The sequence below is a fragment of the Podarcis liolepis genome, assembly GCF_965112155.1.
Source record: "Podarcis liolepis genome assembly, chromosome: 1".
Lineage (NCBI taxonomy): Eukaryota > Metazoa > Chordata > Lepidosauria > Squamata > Lacertidae > Podarcis > Podarcis liolepis.
The window spans coordinates 136,345,916-136,372,016 of NC_139554.1; the positions used below are offsets into that span (position 1 = coordinate 136,345,916).

Below are 26,101 nucleotides of genomic sequence, written 5' to 3' on the forward strand. Positions count from 1 at the left end.
ATATTGCAACTTTTATATAATTCACCACTTTCCGAATAGTTTACTGGGGCACTGAGACAAAGTCCCATATATTACTGAGGAAGTGATTGGTCGGTTATTCATTTGTGCTGTGTGTTTCAATCAAAATGGGTCCTATGACCATAATGAAGACGTTTATTATTTTCCTTAGAATACCTGTGCCTTAAAACATTTTCCATGTTTTTTAATTTGTTGATTTCCCCTTCACTGAGCATGTATGACATGATAAACCAATAAAAGAGTAAAATGTAGAGTTGCTTGAGCATAAAGCAACATCTGAACTATGGGCAGGTTCCTCCGCAAGTGAAACAACATGCTTTCTAGCCAATGGACAAGCGGAAATGTGGACAAGTCCCTAATGGCACATTTTGCTGCAACTGGTCAACAAAGGGCAACTGGGGTGGTCAAGGAAGTTAACAGCCCAGTTGTTTAATTTTTTTAAATTATATTTATTGAAAAAAGAATTTTTTAAAAAATTACAAAAAAATAGAAAAGATAAAATTACAAAGAAAGAAGACAAAAACAGAAAAATAAAAAAATAAAATAAAACCATCATTTTCAAATCCTTCAATTTCATTACCTTCTTTCCATGACCTCCTCCTCCTCCCATCTCTTGTATCTTGATTAATAATTATCACAGCAAATCCTTTCCATAATTCATAGTATTCTGTCCTTACATTACCTTACTCTATTTTCATCTTATCTTATAAAAAACCTTAAAACTTAAAACTTAAATCTTATTTTTACCAGCTTCTCATAACCATAACCTTTTTACCTAATTCTTTAAACATTTTTACAAGAGCCAAATAATTTCATTTCAACATTTTTCCAACGTTCATAAAACATTTCTGATAATAAAAAGAAAAAAAAGAATAAAAACAATCCAATCTTCTTCCAGGGTCCCCTCTCCCCGGGATTGTCAGTCCCCTTTTTTTTAACCCATTAGTCTGGCACATTAACCTGGTGATATTATATCCGAGGCCTTCAAATCTCTTCCATGTCCCTTGCTGAATCTTGGGCACCAGGGATGGAGGGACTTTTGGCCCAGCAGGAAAATGAGCCTTTGGATTTGACAAATGAACTTGGAAAAAACCAGATTTGGAAAGACAAAGTTTGGATTGATTTGGAAATGGAGGGTTGGACTGACCCCCCTATGCAGGGATGTTTGGACTTTCCAAGTCTGGCAACGGGCCGCCAGAGGTTTGGAGCTGATGGGACTCCCAATCTTGGAGGGAATCTGAAACATGTTTTAAAACACCACATGGAGTCTAGTCTGGACTATGAGAAAGGGGCTGATCTGTTGAAATGGGTCAAAAACACTACCAAGCTGGAGTTCCCACGAGTGAAAGGAAAATATGAAGAAGAGCTGCCCAGTTGTTTAAGCTCCAGCCAGGGAGTCAAATTCCCTCTTCCCTCCCTTTGGCTGTCTTTCAGAACGGGCATGAAAAAAACACCCGAAAGGCTGTCACATTTTCAGTGGAGACAAAAGGGTTCCCATAAACCTCCCTCGCACCCTGTACCAGAAAGGCTGGGGTGGACTGGGGTGGAATTCCTGAGTTAGACTGGGTTGCTATGTATAAAGTTGGGTGCCTCCCCACCCCCTGCCAAACTCTATGGGGTTCCAGGCACTCACCCAGGGTCTGTATTCCTGTGGAGAATTGAGACACAGTGGAGACTGTCATAGCTTTAAGAAATATGGTTTATTCACCTATTTACACCTTCATTCTGCATGAAGGGAGTCCAGATCTTACAGCATGAGGAGCTTGTCCCCCACAGCAGCACAGCCATGGAGTCTGGTATTTCTCCCAGCCAGCCTTCAGCCAACCTGCCTAAGATGAATCCCAGTCTTTATTCTTCCTTCTTCTTCCCATAACACCCTTCTAAAAACTCTCTTTTTACCTCATACCCAGTTACCCTGCCAACCTCCCAAAGCCCCAGTGTCTGTTCACACCTCCGGGCAAGAGGAAGGACAGTTTTATTGCATTGGCAATGGCCCTGTAATGTTTCTTAATGGCCCTAGCTTGGCCAAGTCATTTTGCATAGAGTAACCCAGGAATTCCTCTGCAGCTTATATTTCCCCCCTTCACATACCAGCTAATCGAAATCCTATCATTTATTAATTTCTAATGGTTTTTTTTTGGGGGGGGGGGTTTCCCCTTCCAAATCTATAACATGTTCTGTCATGTCAAAGTCTGGTAGATTCTTTGAAACAAAAGAAAACTCTTGGCTGATTTGTTGTTTTTGTAAATTAAGGCCAGATTGTACAATATATTTCACTACTTTCTTTCCTGATGGGTGAAGTTCATTTATCTCCTAATTGGAAACTCATCTGGTATCCAAAGAAACAAAAAGTAACTTCTGGTTTGTACAGGGTCCCAGAGATCCATGAGTTTCCAATTCGCACAATTCATTGCATGGAGAAAGCTAAAACTATCACTAGGATGATTTCCCATAATTCCCTTGGCCTTCCCTCAATATATGGCCTATGGCAGGCATAGGCAAACTTGGGCTCTCCAGATGTCTGGGACTACAATTCCCATAATCCCTAGCTAACAGGACCAGTGGTCAGGGATGATGGGAATTGTAGTCCCAAAACCTGGAGGGCCAGAGTTCGTCTACGTGGCATGCCTGGCTCAGGTTTTAACTGCTTTAGAAACAAGGATATTTTCAAGCTCCCAGTTTCCAGTTACATCTAGTTTTATAGATCCTAAAATCTTGTAAAATTTTAGAAAACCACCCGAGAAGCAAAGGATTGGAATAAAGTGCACCCAACCAAAGGAAAGAGACAGCTATGACACCCAAAAAGACACATTTGGGAACTAATATACAAGCTGTAATTAGCTGTGATATGAGCTTGAGCTTTGAGCTGGAGACTCATGGTTTATTCCTTCAACACATAAGTGAAGCATGAGTAGTACCAGCTAGCAGCCACCTACATTTGCAATATGGGGCAGTAATAATGCTGTTCTACTTTACACGGATATTGTAAAAATAACTGAGAAAATGTGCACAAAGTTATTTTACTGTGAAGATGCACGGTTTAAATATTATTGTTGTTGCCATGATAAGTATGGAAGAAAGGGGGTGTTTTTGATCCATTGCAAGTGAATTGAAGCTGCTTCAGTGGCTGCTCCAGCTACTATTTCCAGGAGCTTCCACTTCTTTTTCTATGAATGTTGCTTAACAGTTCTATATCATTTTCAGAGACATTTTTCTGCCTATATAAAATCAGTTTGCATTGCTTGTAGGTCCCTGTGATAAAATAAAGAATCTATCTATCTATCTATCTATCTATCTATCTATCTAAAAAAAAAAGAGGCCCAAGAGTTGATTTGCCATGTGCTGGTGTAAATTAAATAAGAATTACTTGCAGGCTGTGTAGCAATATAAGAAAATATGGGATTTTCACTGATCCTCTAACTGTTCAATTAGAATAATATCTCAAAAACTATTATAGAATTAGTTTAAAATTTACCAGTGCTTTCAAGGATTGAGACTCCCTGGGGAACCTTCTATGGAAGCCTGGCTTATTTGAGCCTAGAATGAACTTAGTTCACTTATTTATTTTATTATTTGATTTATATACTGCCTTTCATCACAAGCTCTTGGGGCGGTTCACAGAATAAAATACAAGGTAGTAAAGGTAAAGGTACCCCTGCCCGTACGGGCCAGTCGTGTCCAAATCTAGGGTTGTGAGCCCATCTCACTTAAGAGGCCGGGGGCCAGCGCTGTCCGGAGACACTTCCGGGTCACGTGGCCAGCGTGACGAAGCTGCTCTGGTGAGCCAGCACCAGCACAGCACACGGAAATGCCGTTTACCTTCCCGCTATAAAGCGGTCCCTATTTATCTACTTGCACTTAGGGGTGCTTTCGAACTGCTAGGTGGGCAGGAGCTGGGACCGAAAGACAGGAGCTCACCCCGCCATGGGGATTCGAACCGCTGACCATGCGATCGGCAAGCCCTAGGCACTGAGGTTTTACCCACAGCGCCACCCGCGTCCCAAAATACAAGGTACAGTGGTGCCTCGCAAGACAAAAATAATTCGTTCTGCGAGTCTTTTCGTCTTGCGATGTTTTTCGTCTTGTGAAGCACGGTCCGTCGCAACTGCGCCTCTTCAAGCGGCTTTAAGAAAAAAGCGCAAGATGTTTTCATCTTGCAAAGCAAGCCCATAGGGAAATTCGTCTAGCGAAGCAACGCAAAACCGAAAAACCCTTTCGTCTAGCGAGTTTTTCGTCTTGCGAGGCATTCGTCTTGCGGGGCACCACTGTAAAACACAAGTAAATAGTTAAAAGAAAACCAACAAACAATAACCCCCCTCCTACAAGCACATTTAAAGGGCTGTAGAATATTAATCAGGCTGGTTGAAAAGGAACTAGGAATTTAGGAAGTTATGTTTTGCTGAGTCAGACCACCCAAGAGGCCTCAGGCAGCAGGATCCACAGGAGCAGTAGCTCCAGCCAGTGGTGGAGGAAGGGGGGCGGTGGAGGTGGTCTGCCCCGGGTGTCATCCCCGAGGGGGTTGACATCGCCACCCCCGCCCCCTGGGACTCCCACCGCTCACCATGGGTGGCATCCCCCAGGACGCTCGCCGCAGGCACTGCCCTGGCTGCTGAAGCAGCTAGCTGCTCCTCTGGCTCCAGCTGCCAAGAAATGCAGTGCCTTCTGCTGCTACTGCTGTCACTGCTGCATGCTCCTTGGAGACCCATCTGCCGCCTCCTTGGCAGCGCCTCCCCACCCTGCTTGCCACCTCTGCAGTGGCCTCTTGGCAAATAGGAGGCTCAGCTTGTCTCCCCCACTCCTATGGGGCTGCTGTCTGGGGTCTCCTGGGCTCTGCACCTGCCCAGTGTGACTCAGAACAGGCCCCTTTCAGCCCTGCAACAGCCTTTGACTCCACTTCAACCATCGGTGAAGGTTGCTTCGATTCCCCCCTTGTTCCTGATGTAGATCTTCACTCACCCCTTCTTCCCTTGTAGTGGTTTTGTGGTTCGTCTCAGGTGCCCAAATTGCTTGGGCTGGCCGTGAGACTATCGGTCCAATTGGTCTAGCCAAGTATGATCTACACTGGTGAGCAGTAGCCACTCAATGTTTCAGACAGAACTTTTTCTTTCAACCTGGAGATGCTTTCTACCTGAACCTGGGATTTCTCTCTGCAAGGCAGATTCCCCACCACTGAAGGCTAGGACAAGTATGACCACAAACAAATAAGGTTTCTAGTGATTATTGGTGAATGCATTGGATTCTGGTAGAAAGAGAATTGGAAAGCTGATATTTTATATATGTGTGTGAGTTGCTTTGTTGAACAGATTTTCCTTTTATGCTACTGACATACACTTTTAACCATTTAACAAGGATTCACGCTGCCCCTGCTTCTCTCTCACAGGTTTGGTCACTCACATTAATTGCATGGCCTGTGTTTTTATTCATCCTTATGGCCATCATACGAACCAGATTTCCTCCAGAAGCCCAGCCAAACTGTGAGTAACTTGACCCCCCTTTAAAGATGGATATGGGTTTTGTATTGTTGTCGAAAAGGCTCAGGTCCTTTATGTTTAGAAGCTTTAGCTATTTGAAGATAACTATCATTTCTCCTCTCAATCTCCTCTTTTCTGGGCTAAACGTACCCTGGGAAGAAAAAGCTTTTAATAGTTTCTTAGATACCATTGTCCCAGAAGGGTGTTTTCTGTCTACTGCAACCTCTCCCCAATCTGCCTATTGTCAGCAAAGTCAGGTGCCCAATTTTGTGTGATGGGGACTTTATGCACTGATTCTAAGCATAATTTGGGAAGTGTAGAGGTGCCACACCCTCTCCTTTTGGATGACACCGGCATGTGTGTGAAATCAAAAACGCTTAAGAGATAATCTGAATTTACTATATTCAAGGTCAGGTTGGTATAACCTGTTTGCTGGAATGTTTCTTAATACTTTCTTCAGCATCTCTCTTTCAATTTACGCTCACATAGAGCAAGCTATTTATTTTGCAGGCTCACCTAGAATTGTAGGAACAAGGAACAGTGCCTGTAGCAGCATGAAACTAGTTGAACAAGATCCTTCTCCGGTTAGCTAATAGTTTCTGGTCTCTGCATCATATTAAAAAAAAGAAAAGAATTAGCAATTGTGCAATTCAATATTGAAGTAAAACACTGTACCAGAATATTTTTCTAACTAATCCTACACTTAATCCAAACTGACATTGTAGAACTTAGTCTCAATGGTCACTGCTAGACACTTCCAGCATTAGCTGCAGTTGGGGAGTTTAACAGGGACAAATAAACTGCATGGCTACAGTTCATCTTTAAGGACTCAGAACCCACGTTAGTCTGGCAATTTCCAGCTAATCACAGCCATGGCAGGTTTGACATCTTCCAGAGCAGAGGAAGATGGTTATGCAGAGTGGAAGGTATCACCAAATTTTCCCATCTCCTTATTAGAAAGAATTGGACCATGGACTTCATTTCTTTGCTTACCAGAGATGGAGGGCTGGGTAATCTTAAAATAATAAACTGGGGGTAGTATAACTGCCCCATGGCAGGTGTCTAAATTTGATGGGGCAGGGATAGGAGCTACTTAATACTTTTACATTGGACATTTGTCTGCTAAAAACCCTACCCAGCTGCTTTGCTCCCTGGAGGAGAAAAAACCAGTGCAGACTTGGGACACTCCCAGGCAGGAGGTTATTGTGGAATCAGTGCTGCTCATGCACACAAGTTTTTTTGCAGTGACTAAATGATGTTGTCACCAAAATGCCATTCTGCACTTCTTTTTGGTATGTTTAATTCAGATGACGCCTTACTGTGGGGAATCCAATCAGGAGAAATAGCCATTGTATATCTTTGGTAACCACTAGTGTGGAAGCTCATTAGAACATTTTTGGAAGTGGGGTGGTGGTTTGTCATGTGTCTGCTGGTGTTTCAGTTGGCGGCTTCTCATGCAGTACCCTTACTTCCATTTGCTCCTCACCTGAGCATGATTTAGTCATTTCATCTCAGCAGCACCCAATAACACTCCTCTCCCAATTTCCACTGTTTGCTAGACCAGTGTTTCCCAACCGGTGTTCCGCGGCACACTAGTGTGCCGCCGGACGTTGCCTAGTGTGCCGTGGGAGGGAGGTGGGCGAGTCGGGCTAATCCTCCGACGAGCTCCACCTCCAGACCCATTGCTCAAATCCTTTAACCCAGGAGGGCGGGGAGGGGGGGGGGAGAAAGAGAAAAAAGAAAGGGTGGAAAAAAAGAAGGGGAAGAGAAAATATTTTTTTAAAAAAAGGAAAGAGAGGGGAAAAAGCGAGGGATGGAGGAAGGGGAATAAACAGAAGGGGAGGACAATGAAGAGGGGCGGGGCTTGGCAGGCAGCAGATAACTGGGGAGGGGGGCGCGGCTGGCAGCGGCTCAAGGCAGGAAGGGAGGAGCTGCCTCGCGGAGAGTCTTGGGCTGCAGAGATTTCCCGTTCAGGAGCGCGGGAGGCCACGCTGTGGATGGGAATCTCCTCCTCCTCTTCCTCCTCCTCCTCCAGGAGAGAGGGTGGTCCGCCCCACCGAGTCGGGCCTGCTCAAGCGTGGGAGCCTATAGTTAGAGCTCAGCTCCTTTTCTTGCCTTCCCCGCCCCCCCACGGAGCACATTTTCCTCGCCCCCCCAACCCCCGCATGTAGAATAGAAGCCCTCCAGCCTCCACGGTGCACAAACTCTCCCCTCTGCAACGAAGCGCTTTGTTGCATATCTTTGGTGAGGTTTTTAGGCAGTCTTGGTGCACCTTAAATCAGCGCTAATTGCGCCTGGACGCAGTATTTACTTCCGAGTAGGCCCCCTTCTCCCCCCCCCCCGGTAGCACCTGACGTTGCTATTCGTATCATCAGGTTTGTTTGTTGGTAATTTAATTGTTTTAAAAGCATCATGCTAAAGAGCTCTCTCCCACCCCCAGACCCTTGGGCAAAACAGAAACACACACATACACAAACACAGAGATTGAGCCCTGCAGGTTTTATGAAATGAATGGATTCTGAATGCCTGTTTCAGTGGCTTGTCCGCCTTAGGCTGCTGGGCCAGACACCTGTTACACGGTGCAGTCCGTAAGCTGTGAGCGCTGCTACCTGCCGCCGAGACCACGTAACGACAGTCTTGAAAGACCTACATTGGCTCCCAGTACCTTTCCGAGCACAATTCAAAGTGTTGGTGCTGACCTTTAAAGCCCTAAGCGGTTTCGGTCCAGTATACCTGAAGTAGCGTCTCCGCCACCATCGTTCAGCCCAGACACTGAGATCCAGTGCCAAGGGCCTTCTGGCAATTCCCTCACTGTGAAAAGTGAGGTTACAGGGAACCAGGCAGAGGGCCTTCTCGGTAGTGGCGCCCGCCCTGTGGAATGCCCTCCCATCAGACATCAAAGAGATAACCATTACCTTCTATGCTGTTACTATTTTTTTATTTTTTTTTTACATAAGTAAAAAGTGACCTTTCCCCATCTGGCATGGTGGTGTGCCTCGAGATTTTTTTCATGAAACAAGTGTGCCTTTGCCCAAAAAAGGTTGGGAAACACTGTGCTAGACGTTCGTATACCAACAACCCAGCTCAGCAGAGCTGGTCTCTCAAGATCTCCACACAGTAAAGTAGGGGATTACCTTGGAGACTGTAACTGCAGTATTCCTAATGTTTTTAGGCATGACCAGCCTCCCTGCCCTCCCCAAAACAAACAGAAATGGGTTGTGTTATGAAATAAGAAGGCATCTACATATTTTGGAGATCCCACACCTCTTACCTAGAGGGCCAGAGTCATTCAGGTTGTCTATGCTTACAGAAGATAGCCAGGTTACACCTGCTGTTTTTTTGCTCCAGGCAACTAAGCCTCAGCTTGGTATACCTTCCATACCATCTAAATGGAGATTTTGGAGTCAATGGGTATTTTATATACATTCTACAAATGACAGAGTAGTGCTTCCCTTGCAACATTCACACATAAAATAGCCTTGTGCATCAACGCATCTTCCTACTAACTTGAGTTGCAGCTGTGCTTAGGACTTCCATCTCATTCTCCTAACTATACAGTGCCCTGTCAACACATTTCCACCGTATTGAACCTTGACATCTAGAGCTGCTTTGCACATTGTATTTTGCTCCCGACTTCTGTGGGCAAAAGCAGTAACATTCCAGTGGACAATTGTTAAAATGCATAATGCAATTCCTTAAGCTGATGCCTCTTCTTGCAATAAATAAATAATATGATCAACAATGGCATTTTAAACTGCATACCACTATTTGGTAAACTCTGCCACAACAACAGTCAATAGTGCAGCACTAGCCCAGAAACGTCAAGGGCAGAAGTAAGAGATTTTAGCTATGTTAAAAATAGAAAAGAAGACATGCAGTTTTTGTCCCAGTGAAATATGTCACTTTGAAAATAATTTCCTCAGAACTTATACTTATGTAAAACTCAAGCTGGTGATGTAATTTCTATTTTCACTGTGGGAAAATATCATTCCAGATACTTTATAAGAAGGAGAGTGGCACAGAGCTGCCTCAACACTTTGCGTCTCCAGGGGCAAAGTACCCCCACCTCCATTCTCCTCTTCCTCCCCACTGTCACCAATACTTTCCCCTCTCCTTTCTCCCTGATCTGCTGTTGTGCCAGGGCTATCCATGCCACACTGAGGAAGGGGTCCTATCAGTGTACCACCGTCATTTTGCTGCGATGGTGGCAAAGCTTGTAAAGTTAAATTTTAACAGGATTTGCCTCTGTCATGGCTAAGGGGCAATGGCACAGGTAATCTCCAGGGTCTCCTCACCTACACTGCCTGACCCCCAGGAAGGGGCACAGATCCAAAATATGTTACCCACAGGAAGGGGCTAACCCTCAGGAAGGGGCACAGATGGGGGCACAATCCACTACCTATCCTGAACCTCTACCTGAGTTGTCCATCAAGGTTTAAGCCCTGCGGTTCCAAAGTCTAATTTATGTACGTTATTTTCAGGATATGTTCATTCAGAACTTTAAAGCACTCTGCCACTGGAATAATCAGTTCCCACCTATTATGTGCCAATCCCTGCCCTCCCCCACCCCCAACTCTGTATCGAGGAAACTCAAATTCACTGTCAAATTTAAAATTGTCCTAGTTTATGTACTTTGTGTTGCAGAATTATTCTCAGTTTTTGAGTTTTTAGTCAACAAGTGTACTATAGTGGCGTGTAGTATGGGGTATGTCAGGACTTGCAAGGCAGCATGTGCAGGAGAACTTATGAGAGTGAGATACGAATGGTATTGGACTCTGGACAGTTTACAGTGAAAGTTAAAACCATATCATATGGAGAAAAAATACATCAGTTCAATGTATAGAACAGAATAAAACAGCAGCTGAATAAAACCAAAGTAAAACCCGAAATGGTGAATAAAAACACCAACACGTTATTCTGGCACTTAGGGTAGAAAACCTCACAAGTACCTCACTCTGGTTATAAAATAAATAAAAGAACTATCACTTTGCTACCCTTTCATGATACCCATATAACCAGCTGCCCGAGGTGGTTGCCTCACTCTGCCTAATGATAGAGCCAGCTCTGAATGCTATGCAATGCAATACTGGGACCTTGCTCTCTACAAAGAAGTAAATCTGTGCCCAGGCTATACCAGCTTACAGATCTATAGATAGAAAACTACCATGTATTTAAAGAGATACAATAAAGAATAAATTTCCAAGAAGGGTTAGAAATATGAACAGCAGTCAAAAACTCTACTGCAAATATATACAATTAATTGGGTGGCATAAAAAGGATATGCAGCAAAAAAAAGAAGAAAAAGAACAATGGAGAGGTGGAGCTGGAAGCCCTTTAAAAGAAATAAGAGAATGAAAATGTAAGATGTGTATACTAAGTTTGTGAACATGCATAAATAAAAAATTAAAAAGGAAGAAGACTAGTTTTCTGTGTCCACCTGCATTCTAAAATAGTACAGCCTAGAGGGAGATTTACTGTCTCAGTGAGCGCTAGACCCTAAGCCTCATTGTGAAGATAAGGGTTTGGGAAACATGCTTAAAGATTATGATTTTCAGGACCAAGAACAGGATGTGTTTGAAGGCTCAGTTCCATTCATTTTATTTTCAACCTCAGTTGACAGCCAGTTTTAATTTCTTAGATCCGTCATACTTTACTAGATGCTAGAAAACAGATCCTGAAATTATTAGAAGTACCAGAATGGAGGAGCGAAGGAGCGTTTTGGAGGGATTGTTTCTCTCAGCCTCTAAGCAAGAGCACCTGACTTTCTGGGGTGCATGAGAAACTTTGCGCAGGAGGAAGCCCTGGGTGTGAGGTGCAGGGGGAGGGAAATGTAGGTCTCTGCTTCTTCCACAGCATCCCAGAGATCAGTGAAGAAATTTGAGTATGACTTGGAATTGATCTGGGTGGTGTGGGCAGAAAGGCAGTTCAAGCGCTGTGGTGGCAAGGAGGGGAAGGCGTTTCTGGTGCTTGGAAAGAAAGATCTAATCAGGAACATACTCCCTTGCTTAATGTTGGGAAGATGAAGATTCCTTTAAAAATCAAAATCAATTCTAATAATGATAAAAAACACCCTTTAAAAACAAACATTTGTGATCAATAACTGTGAAGAAAACCATAGCTAGTGTTACCTAAGTGTGTTACCCTCCTAAAGAAGAGTTGTCCAGCCTAATGCTCTCAGGTGTTTGGATTATACTTCCCATTATTCCTGACCATTGTCCATGCTGAGCAGAGCTAATATAAATAGCCTGGAGGACACTAGCTAGAGGAAGGCTATCCCCAAACATGGCGTTTTCAGTCTTAGGCAGAACCCAGAACATATTGTCTGTTGCCATGTTTTCCATTGCTAGTGACCAAGGTGAGTTTCACCCTCACAGTACCAATGTGGGATATCTCAGCTCCGCATTTGTAAAGTAACAGGTTGTCTGAGGGATTCTGTGTCTGCTTGAATAGCGGCATAGGGGTCATTGACTCGGGTGCAAAATTGTTAGGTGCAAAACTTCAACACTGGGTGCTGCCTTAATACAGGCGTGTGCTTCTGTCACCGGGTCCGTTGAAAACAGCTTCTCCATGAGAACCAGGAAGTGTCAGCTTCGTTCTGGAGCTGATAGAGGCTGGGAATGAGGCCAGAGAAAGAGAGAGAAGAACCCTGGCATGTGGGAAGGAGGAGGGCCAGCCTAGCCACCTGACACAGAACAGAGAGCAGGCAGCATCCCTGAGCATAGTGGACAAGGAAAGGGGCGCCAGAACAGAGATACACAAACTAACAGTTTCAGCTCAGAAACAGAGGGAGAGAGGCCGGAAATAGCCAGCCCCAAAACTCGAAGGCGTGAAAGGGTCAGTGAGAGGAGGGGAAAAGAGTGAAAGCGAAAGGGCTTTTTCCCCTGTTGGAGGAAGAGGAAGAGGCAGAGTTTAGACTCGGCAACTGCTAACCTGGAGTCAGACACGGAGTGAAGGAGTGATTTATGTGTTTGAGCAATAATCCTGAGATAATTCCTACCAGTGTCTCGCTTCGCTTCTGTGGGAGAGCCAAGCCATTACAGGAAGTGACCTCCACAGACAACAGATCGACTACTCTTTTCTTATCTCTGTGGCTATGGTCTCCTGTGTGACGCGGATGCAATTGGTCAGTTGCACGTGCATGCCTATTCCATCCTTTTCCCTCCCCACCCCTGCAAGGTCCCAGACTCTGGCAACACATGCTATGCCACTGAATAGCTGTGCAGTTACAGAACAGCAGACGCCTAAAGCTTGCGCATCTCCAAGCACAATTCAGTGTGCTGATTTTAATCTACAAAAGCCTTTTGTGTTTGGAATTAGGGCTGGACAATGTCAGGTTTCCTACATCACAATGTATTGCTAGGCAAACATCATGATCTAGCGGTACATTGCAATGTTCAAAACCCCGCTTCCCACCACAGCGCTGAGGCATCAGGGTGAGATCGCCAAGGTGGTTTCACCCCAGCGCCTCACAGTGCCAGGGAGGAAGCAGCTTCATGCTCACCATCTAACCAACCCCATCCTTCTCCACCGTGCATGAGAGCAGGAGAAGGATTGGGGCTGTTCAGCTAGAGAGCACAAAGCCTTCCGCTCCTCACCTGAGTAGCCACAATCCTTCTCCAGCTTGCACGTGAGCAGGAGAAGCATTAGGGTTGCTCAGCTAGGGGCGTGAAGCCTTATGCTTCTCCGGCTTGTAAGCAAGCCAGAGAAGCATTGAGGCTCCTTCAGCTGGGGGAAGGGAGCACTTTAACAGAGCCCCAACCCCGCCACTGCCTCACATGAGCCAGCGGTAGGCTGGGTGTTCCGTTAACTGCTTGGCTGATGGGAGCGGCAACCGTGCGCCCCTCAATGGAGCAGTTTCATGGAGCCTGCACACCACCACCGGCTCATGTGAGCCAGTGGTGGGTCAGGGGCTCCGTGAAACTGCTTGGCTGAGGCAAGGGCAGTCGCACATTCCTCAGCCTTGCCAATGTAGCTTGTCTCTCCTTCTGCGTCAGTATGAGGGCAGAGTGGGATGGTGGCTTCACGGTATATCACTAACTGCTGCCGCTCCTAAATCCCTCTGCTTCCAGCACCCGGCTACAGCTTGTTTCTCTTTTGGTGCACTGGGCACTGGTGGTAGAGTGTTATGTACTGAGTTGAATAGGATCCAAACTGCAGCAGTCTGATTGGTCCTAGAACAATAGGATTCAGAATGCAGCAGTCTGATTGGTCCTAGAACAATGCAGTGGTATGATTGGTTGGCAGGAACCACCCAATCATGCTCCAGATATAAGTGAATCCACAACCTGATTGGCTTACAGTAGAATTCCAGAATTAGCCAATCATGTGCAGCCCATTGTGTAAATAATGTATATAAAGCAGATACTTGGAGGGGACTTTCATTCATTCCTCCTCGCCTCTATGAGCTGAATAAAGAGCATGAAATCACTTTGCGACTCTGAGTATATTTCATAGAGGAACTCAGGAGTGGCAGCGGTTTCACTCGCAATATACTGCTGAGTGAAGCTGCCATCGCAGTCTGCCCCTCAATCAATACATTGCCCAGGCCTACTTGGGATCAGCTAGTAGTTTTGAGTGCTGGATTGAGATTTGGGAGACCAGATTCTCATCCCTACTCAGGCGTGATGCTTGTTATGAGGATAAAATGGAGAAAGGAAGAACCATGTGCCCCACCTTGGAGGCCTCCTTCAAATAGAGGTCTTACAGCCCTTAAGGAATCTCCTCAGTGGTCAAAATAGATAGAGATTCCTCCCTTAGACTGCAAACTTAAAACTTTCTGTGAAGTTTCAATGAACTCAGAGGGACTTCTGAATAAACATGTTTTGTGCTGTGAGAATCTGAAACTGATGTTCTATGAACTGCTATGTTCTTACTTGCTATTCTGTTCCTTTTCTTTTGATGGAACAAAATTTTGCATTTAACCTTGATTTAATTTTTATTTTTCCTGTATTTTTTGTATTTAAAGCCATTTGAGTGTTTTGTATATATTTTAATTTCCCCAGTTTTATACTCTCTCCTTGTTGTTGTTTCAGGGATTGCTTATTGGACACTCTTTGCTTTTATTTGTTGGCTACAATTATGGTTTTTCCTGTATTTTTCTTATTGTATGTATAGATTTTTCAGTCATGGGACAGAAAGATGGAGTAGAAATGCTTGCATAAACAAAACTTACTGTCCTTACATGATATAAATAGCAAACACCCATGGTGTCTGTTGCAACCACTATCAGGAAAACCTGCAAATAAACTATCATCTATCTATCTATCTATCTATCTATCTATCTATCTATCTATCTATCTATATCTCCAATCTCTGAACCCCTTTGTCCACGACTGATGTTCTGCCCTAAGAAGGCACTAATTAACTGCTTTGTCATTTTAATGTTATGTTACTTTAATTACATCAGAATCCACTTCTAGAACAGGAAGGCAACTGTGCAATCATTGTTGCTTTGCTATCCAACAGTCATTAATTAATAGGTAGACTTCATTTGTAATTTTCAACTCTAAAGCAGAGTTAACACCCCACAGTCCTCTCCTTTATTAATATCAAGGACTATGGAGGAGTAAACAAGTCGTTTCTGGCTGAATTCTCAAGGGTCATAAGAAGAATCCTGCTGGAAGAGGCCGGCATCCTGTTTTCACAGTGGCCAGCCAAATGTCCATGAGAAACATGCAAGCAGAACCTCTCCATTTGGGATTCCTGGCACCTGGCATTCAGAGGCCTAGAGCCTGGGACAGTGGAGGGAGAACGTGGTCATTGTGGCTGGTGGACATTGATAGCCTTTTGCTCCATGAATTTACCTTGTTGGCACCTGTCTGTCTTGGGAAATAAAGGAGGAGTGTGCTTTCAGGGGTGAAGCCAAACTGTTGGGGAGTTACAGCGCCTGTTGTGGCTGTAGAGAATGGTATGGGAGAGATTTATGTTGTAGCTGGGCCAAATGCTTTCAAAGCCATCTAACTGGTGGCCATTGCTTCCTTTTGTGGACTCAAATTCAACGCTTTAACTACATGCAACAAAGGTGGAGTTTTTTTGGTCTGCCGTGAACCTTCCAAGATTCAGCTTCGTTGGATGTTCAGGAGTTCTAGTATGACAAGGGAGAAAAGCTTTTCTCCACACCATGCCAACTATGCTAAACTAAATGAGCTCTTAGCAGATCTGAATATTTACACATGAGCTTTCCTCAATTGAGAGTACGATCTAAGTGTGAACTCACCCCTTCCTTACTTTCCCCCCAGCAGGGACAGACTTTGGTAATATGGCATCCTGAGTGAAGACAAAATTTGGTAACTCTCATAAAGATGTCTTATTTTCACAATAATTCATTTTGGTACAGTTGCTTTTTAATGGATCTTCTCAGTAGGTACCCCATATAAATATATTATTGTGTGCCTCCTCGTCTTGGTGTCCTTTGTGGGGCACTTGCACTGCCCTAAATCTGCCGTTGCTCCCAGCCAGATTCCAGTCCCAAAAGTGAGCTGGCTGAGGGTAGACTGCAGGAGAAAGAGAGGGGAATAAGAGGAGGTCGGTTCAGCACATACCTTATATGCACTTTAAACCATACCACCACACGTGTGATTGGGATTAACTCATATTTAAAATATCAACAATAAAGACATAGATTTTAATGACTTTGGATGAATACTTTTCCTGTGCACCATTTAGTCAGCTTTTACACTGGGGTGTAATAGAGTTCATAGTGAGGGGAAACCTTGGTGCCTTGCATCCAGAAAACCAGGCAAGGATAAAGTAACCTGGGAAACAGAATGCCAAATGCTCATCAGTCCATTACACTTCTTCTTCATCATCATTGTTTATTTGTATGCTGGCTTTCCACAGTTAAACCAAGCTCTGGGCGGCTTACAACATGAAAAGATTTACATAATCACAAAAATATAAGAAAAGTTTTAATAGCCAATAAATTACATATCAATAGGTATGCAATAAAATTAAGTGATCCCTACATAAGTCATAATAAGGGCTAACAATAATGAATCTTAAAAATACCCAAAACAACAAAATTAAGCATCTCCAAAATTAAATTTTGACCTCAACAAAAAACCCCAAACAATACCCCACACCAAGTGTCTCTAGGTATCCTGAGAAGCGGGTCCTGCTGACTCACAGCGAAGGTGGCCTCTGGCCTTTTCAGCAGCCAAGTGGAGTCAGTCAGGGCCTGGCCCTTCTAGGCCAGGTGCAAAGAGGCCAGCAAGGCAAGGAGCAAGTCTGGCAGGACAATGCGCAAAGAATAGTATATGATATGTTATAAAGGTTTCTAGAACGATCTGAGTGGCTATATCCACTCTTGCCTCTTCCAGTCTTCCCTGATTTATTTTCTTCATCCTGGACCTGGGCACTTCTTCTGTATTCTGTATAAGACAGGCTCTAGATCATGCCCAGGGGGTCCTAAGCTGCAGGACCCTCTCCAGATGGAGCCTTGAATGCATGGAGAACAGGGCTGGGAAGTCTGACCCCCTTGATCTGGTTGGCCATCTGCACAAGGCTTTGTTTACTTCTGCCCTTGGAAGTGGCCGCTGGAAATAAATATCACTCTTCTTTGTACTTAGATTTGCTGTCCAAACCTTCATTTCTAATCTATGCGTGGTTCTGTTTTACTTCTCTTCATTATCAGAAACTTTTAATAATTAAAAAATGGACCGTAATTTTTCACCGATTCTCATGCATACCACCAAGCCATACTGATTTATGCCTATTTCTTGCCTACTTTCCAGGTTATCTCGCCCCCCGGAACCTTCCCAGTGCAGGTTTCTTTCCATTTCTTCAAACTGTGCTTTGTAGTTCAGATGCCAGGTGCAAAAGCACACCATATACACCTGAAGACCTGCTACCAAAATTGAATGGTGTATCACCCATAAACAGGTAAGGGAGTAAGTCCTCTTGTTACATAAGATTCAGATTCACCATTTGTGATTTTATCTTTTACTTCTCCAAATCCTTGTGTGGGAATCATTTCCATTTCTGCATCACCGTCTGCTTCTTTCTGTTTAATTATTTATTGATCCAGTCCTGCCAACATTTCATCAATTTGGTCTGAAGCCTCTGTGTATGCCTCCTTTCCATTTCCATTTTCGACCTCATATTACTCTGGCTCATTTTTTCCCATCATTCCCTTCATCTTCATCAAACATTGATCTGATCATTTTAAATTATTCATCCATCAACTGCCGAACAATACCAACAGTCACTGGGTCATCCAAAGGTACCACATTGGGTGCTTTTAATGTTCTAGACCTTATTAGACATTAAATCCACCTTAATGTTCCCCCTTAAAAGTCCTGGACTTCTACAGCTGTAACTGTGTTATTTCAAAAGCAAATTCTTGTCTGCCTCCTTTCTCATGGCTAGTTATGGCTGCTTCACTTTTGATTTCCCCGGTTCTTTAGTGGCAAGAAACAAAGTAAAAGGATTGAGGATTTCCTATCATCTGATTTAATTTTTGTTGTCTACCAGAAATCAGCCTGTCTGCTTTGCTATAACTCTTTAACAATTAGTTTCCTTTCTGTTTTTTCAGCCACAAAAGGTAGTACTCACAGATTTTCAAATTATAAATTTTCCCAAGCAGATGGAAAGGGGATGTGTGATTCTCATTACAGTTTCATTGTACTAAATATGTTTTAAAGGGCTTTTAAAAGAGAGGGTGAGATTCTTTTATTGGCATTGCTCCTTAGCTTGCCAGCTCTTCCTTGCTCCTGTCCAAGGTGCAAGGTGCAGACAACAGAAAAACGGCTTTGATCCAAGTGTCTTGAGGATAAATCCTAGATTACTCTGTCTCCGGAGTGAGTAATAGACCCAAACTATCTGTCTGGCTATTAACAATCCCCACAGAGCTAGCAGATAGGTCTCTGAATCGCCACAACTCTCTCAACTGTAGGAAGCTAGCCGGGCTTGATTAGCTTTTAACACTTGCTGAATCCAAGGATCAGAGGGATCTGGCACATACAAACACATAACAATAGTATCAGCTTGCAGCAAAACTAAGTGATCAATTTTATCAAGCACATTCCTTGCTCCTCTGAGACTCTCTCTTAAGATTTGAAATATTTTGATGTAGACCACGCACAGGAAGTTTACCTTACCCCAAGTCTGACCAGCTGGCTCTGTTGTCTGCACTGATTTGCAGTCGCTCTCCTAGGTTTCAGACAGGAGACATTCCCAGCCCTACCTAGAGAGGCTGGGGGTGGAACTTGAGGCCTTCTGCATGCAAACCAGGTGCTCTGTCACTGAGCTACATCTATTCTGCACCCAGAATCTCCTATACAATACTCAAACCCTGCATCCCTGCCTAAGGTCACACAGAATGTGTACACCGAAGAGAGTGGCGGACCATCACATGGTTGACCCTGATTTTGTGGTGTTGGTCAATTGACTTAGATAGGATTCATGAGAAATTCTTATAAGGTCTTGAAAGAGAAAGGTGAGGAAATATGATAGGAGAGTTAATTGTGAATTAAAAATCTCCCAAACTGTCCTCTACACACCTGGCTTTTATGAACAAATCACTCGAGGTTTTAACCCAGAAGTGGCAAAACCTTTAGAGTTGGAGAGCCGGATTCTCTCATGGCAACTTTCTAGAGCAGCCTTTCTCAACCTGTGGGTCCCCAGATGTTGTTGAACTACAACTCCCATCACCCCTAGCCAGCAAGGTCAGAGCTCAGGGATGATGGGAATTGTAGTCCAACAACAGCTGGGAACCCACAGGTTGAGAACTGCTGCCTAGAGGCTGCATGCTCATGGTGAGTCTTGGTTAGCACATTTTAGGGCTTCTGCTGATTCCTTGTGGTTGCAGGGGCTCTGTATCTTGTCATTAAGGTTGTGGTTAGACTTGCTGTTGTTCCCAGTCTTCCTTTCATCACGCTCACTTCTACCAGCATTTGTCTCAGTTAAGAGCTGCCATGTGCCATGTGCTTGAGCTGTTGCACCTGCAGCATCCTGGGTGCTTCTGCTATACTGTTGCAGCATTACCTTGTGATGGAGCTGCAGTCTTGGATCTGGCCCTGTCCTCTTTTTGCCATACCCTCTGAGAAAGACCACCAGGGGGGAAAGCAAATAGCTTGTCCGTAATGGAAATAGCATCAAGATTGGTTCCAGAATGGTTTTAAACAAAACAGCAACCCATTGCTTGAAATAAAGGCAGTGCTTTATCAAGAAATTCACATTTTGGTGGGAAGAACTTGGCCTGAGTGGTTTAATGCAAGGAGCTTCAGTGAAGGGGTATCTATAAGTGATGATGCAGGATTCTTCTCACTCCTTTTTCCTTATCAGAAAATGGAGAAGGTCAGCTAACCCGGAGAAGGACAGCCATCCATCATCCCAGAGTGCTGATGTTCCCAAAAGCAAGAATGGTTCATTGGGTAGGTTATTTGATTCTATTAAGAGTTTAGCAAACTTCCTCTCTTAGCTGCAGATAAATGTTATAACCATGGAGAAGTATTTGAACAAGGCCCAGGCGAGTTCTATTAAAACAATTGCTTTGTTTTCTATGGGTACTTGAGTGAGTAAGCAATTATTTTAAGCAGCTGAGGATATCTTAGTAACAGCAGAAGCCTATATACATGTATATGCAAAACTTCAGTGGGACTTATTCCCAGATATGTGTGCAGTCTCATGTCCTGCAAGCTCCAAAAAGCTCAGGACTTGATTCCCAGGAGGTCATAGAATCATAGAGTTGGAAGAGACCACAAGGGCCATCGAGTCCAACCCCCTGCCAAGCAGGAAACATTGATATGATTGTGCTTTATTAGTTAAAACTATTGAGAATAGTTACAGATGTGTGCCTTTATATTAGGTTTGTCATACACCTGGAATTTCCCAGGCATTGTTGGGATTCGGTCGTTCAAAACCATGTCCAGACGTATGGCAACCCATGTCGGAAGTGTAGATTTCAGTAAATTTGCTTAGAAATAGCTCAAACAACTTTGGCCCTGCTTGCTCCTTCCATGTCTGCAGGGGGGGGGGGAGAGAGAGAGAAAGAGAGAGAGAGAGAGAAGGGGGAAGAGGCAGAAGCCTCTGCTGCTAGCGCTGCCTTAAGCAACCACTCACATTTTCTGTATTTTGATAAAGTTGTGGCCAAAATTATGCCAAAAGCTTTAAATAAAAATTATGTGTCAATTGTGTTTTTACTGGGGTGTCTTGGGGACCTCAACTCACAAAACTAAAGTCCCCTTCCTTCTTTTCACGTATCCTCATTGGCTGGTTAGGGAGCAAAGTGAAAGTGAAAGTGAAATTTCTCAGGACTCAGACAAAGGCAGAAAATCAGTTTCCTGAGCCATAAAAATTTGTTCAGGACGACGGCAAAGTCAGGAAATTGGTTTTTTAAGCCATAAAAAATTGTGGCTCCCATAGTCCAGTTTGAAATCAGATAGATAACAGGCTTGCTTAAAATGGCATGAAGGGAGAAAGGAAGTTTTGCTGAAGAAGAAACCCCCTGAAGTGAATGGGAGCTGTTTTAGAGTCTTTGTGGGAACACCTTGGGTGGCTCGTGACATGAGGCTGTTCCCTGGGGAAAACTGCAAGTCAGGGTGTCTGCGATGGGAGGGGAAATCCTACCCTTGAAGCATTGGGAAGGAAGTGCAAGTGTGTGGCTGTTGGCTGGATCATTACCTTGATTCAGGCTTCTGAGATCAGCAAGGGATGACTGTTGAGCTAGCTAGCAATTGTATGATTGCATGGTGCAGACAGTGGTGATCATCAGCTCCCTTATTCAAAGGCAAGAACATGATCTTCCTAAAACAAACTGGTTCCTCCTGGTTTCGCACCACAAACTGCCTTACCAGTTATTGCTGCTTGGAGTAATGGATTATGACGGCTACATTTATCCACGCCAAACAGAGGCACTGATTACGTAGGAGGCGTCATGAGCTCATTCTTTGGCAAATTCAGAATTTGAAATTTGTATGTTTTTTAAAATCATTGCAGGGCTAAATGATTCAACAGTCAATCTGAGCAGCATTGCTGAAAATATTTCTTCATCAGCCAGCCATGCCAGAATTAACTTGCTCAACAAGATTCTCAGTCTGGGAGAGGTAATTTCTATATTCGCTTTAATGAAATCACCTTTGGAATATCATTTTGTTACGTAATATTAGTGCGTGGGTTTATTTTAATAAGAAAATGCAAGCATGTTTCTAGTTTCCAAAATTGCTATCTCGGTATGTTCAAATAGCAACAGATCTTATTCTAGATTGTTCCACGGAGATCTGGTACAAATAGATGTGCAATGGAATGTGATTTGACTATGCCTGGTTCACCTTTCATATGAATCCATAGTTAAAATATGCTCTGTTTCTCCATTGTTGCTGCTGCTGCCACCACACCAGGAAAAAACAAGCCACAGTCCATCTAATAATAATAATAATAATAATAATAATAATAATAATAATAAATTAATTTATTTGTACCCTGTCCACTTGACTGAGTTGCCCCAGCCACTCTGGGTGGCTTCCAGCATATATAAAAACATAGTGAAACACTAAACCTTCAAAAGCTTTCCTATACAGGGCTGCCTTCAGATGTCTCCTAAGGGTTACTCTTCTCCTTGACATCTGATGGGAGGTATTCCACAGGGTGGGCGCCCCTTCCAAGAAGGCCCTGGTTCCCTGTAGCCTCACTTCTCGCAGTGTGGGAACCGCCAGAAGGCCTGCAGTGCTGGATCTCAGTGTCCATTCTGAGAAGAGCCTGGGTTTGGGGCTAGTAGCAGCTTCATACTTTACATACTTCCTGGTTTCCAGATAGAACATGAAGTCTAAGAGAGATGTGTGCATCCCTGAGTGTGTGCATGTGCAAGCAAACTATAGTCACTTCTAGGCATGGCAGCCGGACAGGCTCCATATTCCTTTACTGGGAAGTATGGGGGTGGGGTAGTGGTGCTCACAGTCCCAATTTAGATTTCTTACAAGTTCTGGTGCCCTGAGTCCTTTTGCTAGCCTCGTGGGTGTAATAATTGTGATCCTCTAACCTTTGCACTAATAATTGTAGCTGTTCAAAAAATTTGATGAAACCATTGATCATTCACACATTGAAACAACCACCTCATTTTCAGTTCTTCTTGTACGGAAATTTATTTTATAGATGCAGATGCACAAGTCTTCTGCAGGAAACCTTAAAGCTGGTATTTGTAAAGTCATGGCGGCATCATCACAGAATCTCCTTTGGGAAGTCTTTGGAACAAACATCTATCGAACATTTTGCTTCACCAACTTGTCCCTTGTAGAGTCCTTTTTTCAAGAATTCACAAGTCAGATTCCTAAAGTGAGTATCCAACTCATTTTTTTTGTCTGCTAAATAATAACCTCAATCAAATTGCTTAGAGGAAAAGTTCCCCCTCTTCCCTTATCAGAGGAGCTTTTCACATTGTGCCCATTCACTCACCCTGTACCCTCAGCATAACAGTTGGCAGTTTTGTGAAAGAGGCATTTCAGTTTCATGAGCTGCAATAGCTGGAAATGAATGGCAGGGAGAAGCAGGGATGGAATATAAGACTTTATCTTTGATTGTTGGAAAACAGGCAGGCTGATCTCTCCTTGGTCAAGGGCAAAGGCTGGAGATGGGAACGCTTGCAGTATTTGTTAAGCTAAACTCAATAGCAGCAGGTGGGAGTGTTTAAACCTAGATTTTCTCAGCCATGTAAAAAGAGGGGAGTTGTGGGGACTGTTTTTAAGAGCAAAACGATTGCATGGGCAGGAAGTTCTAAACCTTCTCCTTTGTGTGACTTCCTGTAGCTTATACATAGTTTATATCATGGATATTTTAATTCTCAGATGATTAGATTACGTTTCCCTGACCATTGGCCATGCTGGATGGTGGTGAAGGGAATCAGAATCCAACAAAGACATGAGGTCCACAGGTTTAATAACTCTGTCCTAGAGGAGATGATGAGAAGTAGGTACAGGGAGAGCTCAGCTCCATCAATCCACATACCTCCGTATCTCTAAAGCTTGGATACCCACACCCACTTTTATACAATGATCGGAGCAGATCTGAGTTTCAACAAACAAGTTTGCTGCTGCCCTTTCTAGTTTGGCCCTAGTTATACCTGACAAAGAGTTCTAAAGGGAAAATTCAACAGGAATTTGAGGGAAATTGAGAAATGAGCAAGCATTACTTACCCATAAAATTGTCTTATACTGAGTCAGATTATTGGCCCATCTAATCAGGTGTTGTCTACCCCAATTGGTAGCAGTTCTCCAATGTCTCAGGGGAAGGGTCTTCATCAGCTCTAGTTGCCAAGAACTTCTGAAGTGGAAATGTGTATTGGTTTAGTAAAAGGAAAAATAGAATATGGTCAAATAAAATGAGAATTCACTGTGTGCCTAGATTTGGGGCAAGTTTTGGGCAAATGAGAGAGCCCAGCAGAGGTTTAAAATCACAGAGCATGCAACAAAGTAAAGCATTGAAATATAGGCTGTTAGACCTTTGAAATATCCCCTTCTAAGTTGCTTCCAAAGTTCCCCACTTCCTTTAGCATAGCAAGAGACCACACGTTTGGGAAGTTTAAAATGGTTTACAGTGGTACCTCGGTTATCAAACGTAATCCATTCCGGAAGACTGTTCGACTTCCGAAATGTTTGACAACCGAGGAACAAAGGGCAGTTGGCAAAGTCAATGGAGAAAATAGAAAAAAATGCAGTGGAAGCCGTTTGACTTCTGAGGTACATTTGAAAATGGAAGCAATTACTTCTGGGTTTTCGGAGTTGGGGTTCCAAAATGTTCGGCTTCCGAGACGCTTGAAAACTGAGGTACCACTGTACTTATAAACTCTTCAAAGGTCAGATTCATATGCCTTTCCATACAGCAGCAAGAAAAGAGAGGGAGTTTCAAAATGGTAAATATTTCTAAATTATTCATATAGAAACACAAAGCTTAAGCCAGGCAGTCTAAGGTTGGAGCATCTAGATTTGACCTCCTTACTGGTAGGGTTCACATGATGGAAAGGAAAAAGAGCAAAGCGTTTGGTAACCCTTCCTTCCACAATGAGGGCATGTAACCTAGCTAAGCCTGGCAGGACAGCTTACTCTATGGTCTTAACCCCTTCATGCATTAATTAGAGTTAAGCATGTTGGTTATATGAGGCTGGTTATATCCAAGGATCAAACCTGGCACATCATGAATTCAAAGCATGGCCTCTGCCACTTCACCATGTTACTTCTTAAAGCTATAACACCTCTTTGCCTTAGACCATGTGTTTGTGTGGACATAGTAGCAAACTTTAAAAGGAATGAAGGCCCTGATTGAAGACAAAATTCCATGTGCACTGAATCACAGGTGATAAAAGCATCCCTTTCAGTTAATAGAATTAATGCAGACATCCCTTCTCTATAGAAAAAATACTTGTGCACCATATATGCACCAACACATGTAACACTTCTATAGGCATCTGTTTCACTACTTGTATATTTAATATACAAGTCATTAAGAAGCTGCAAACAATAGTGAATTCCTGCTGCAAGTGCATGCAGTGGTCAGCTATATGTTCCCACCCTTGAACTGAGTTCAAAAGAACCTCTTATTGGAATCATCAGATTAGGTTTTTAAAATTTGATTTTCCGTAAGAGTCTGCTTTCTCCTGTTGTGCCTTCATCATGTTTTATAAGGGCATCACCCAGCAACTCTTATTCGTTCTGATGCTCTAGGGCTAGTAAGGTACAGTGGTGCCTCGCAAGACGAAAAGAATCCGTTCTGTGATTTTCTTCGTCTAGTGGTTTTTTCGTCTTGCAAAGCAAGCCCATTGACGGATTAGCGGATTAGTGCTATTAGCGGCTTTTAGCGGCTTATCGGCTGATCGGATCAGCTGATAAGTGGCTTAGCGGCTTAGAAAAAGGGGGGGAAGGGAAAAAAACCCGCAGGAACTCGCAAGACATTGTCGTCTTGCGAAGCAAGCCCATAGGAGATTCGTTTTGCGAAGCACCTCCAAAACGGAAAACTCTTTTGTCTAGCGAGTTTTCCGTCTTGCGAGGCATTCGTCTTGCGGGGCACCACTGTACAAGCCTTTGGCATACTTCAATACTATCTGGGAGCCCAAGCCTGTACCACAGCTTCCCCTTCCTATCTGGGAGGTTTTGCAACTGGTAGGGCAAGATCACAAGATCTCCTAGTCATGGAACAGGTTCATGCAGGTCTGTAGTTCTCGACTCACAGCAGCATCAGCAAATGAAGCAAACCTCCACACCCCGTATATAGCTGGGCTTTCTTGAGGTTTAGTATAGAAACATTTAAATTTTCAACCAGGCCAAATTAATATTTTTACTACTAGTAGTAGTATGGTTTGAAACATGTGTTTCAAAAAGTACAATACTTTTACAGAACAGTAATAAAAAAACCAAACCCAGAAAGGTGTGCCCCTGAGCTGAGGAATGTGTATTCAGTTCATCACATGTCTTTACTTTCAGTACGGGATGAGAACAAAGGGGTTAAGCCAAAAGCTACTGAGGAAAGGGTTTTGTAAAGAGTGACTTGAAGTAAGTATGGAAGTGGGTCAGCATTACATAGGTGATCTGGGAGTAAGTTCTGGGCACGAGGAACAGCAATCAGGAATCTTCTCTCCTGCCTAGTTCTAAAAAGATATCTAGAATGACAAGCGCTGAAGTCAAAGAAGT

The 26,101-nt window shown here is 43.6% G+C and overlaps 1 protein-coding gene across 1 annotated transcript in view; it reads left to right on the forward strand.

Annotated features, from left to right (window-relative positions):
* The window catches only part of ABCA12 (ATP binding cassette subfamily A member 12), a 125,552-nt gene that overhangs the window by 5,657 nt on the left and 93,794 nt on the right, over nt 1-26,101 (forward strand). The window contains exons 2-6 of the mRNA XM_083471236.1: nt 5,399-5,492; nt 17,222-17,369; nt 19,773-19,861; nt 21,426-21,532; nt 22,578-22,757. Coding sequence (XP_083327362.1) covers nt 5,399-5,492; nt 17,222-17,369; nt 19,773-19,861; nt 21,426-21,532; nt 22,578-22,757 — 618 coding nt within the window. The remainder of the gene's footprint in view (nt 1-5,398; nt 5,493-17,221; nt 17,370-19,772; nt 19,862-21,425; nt 21,533-22,577; nt 22,758-26,101) is intronic.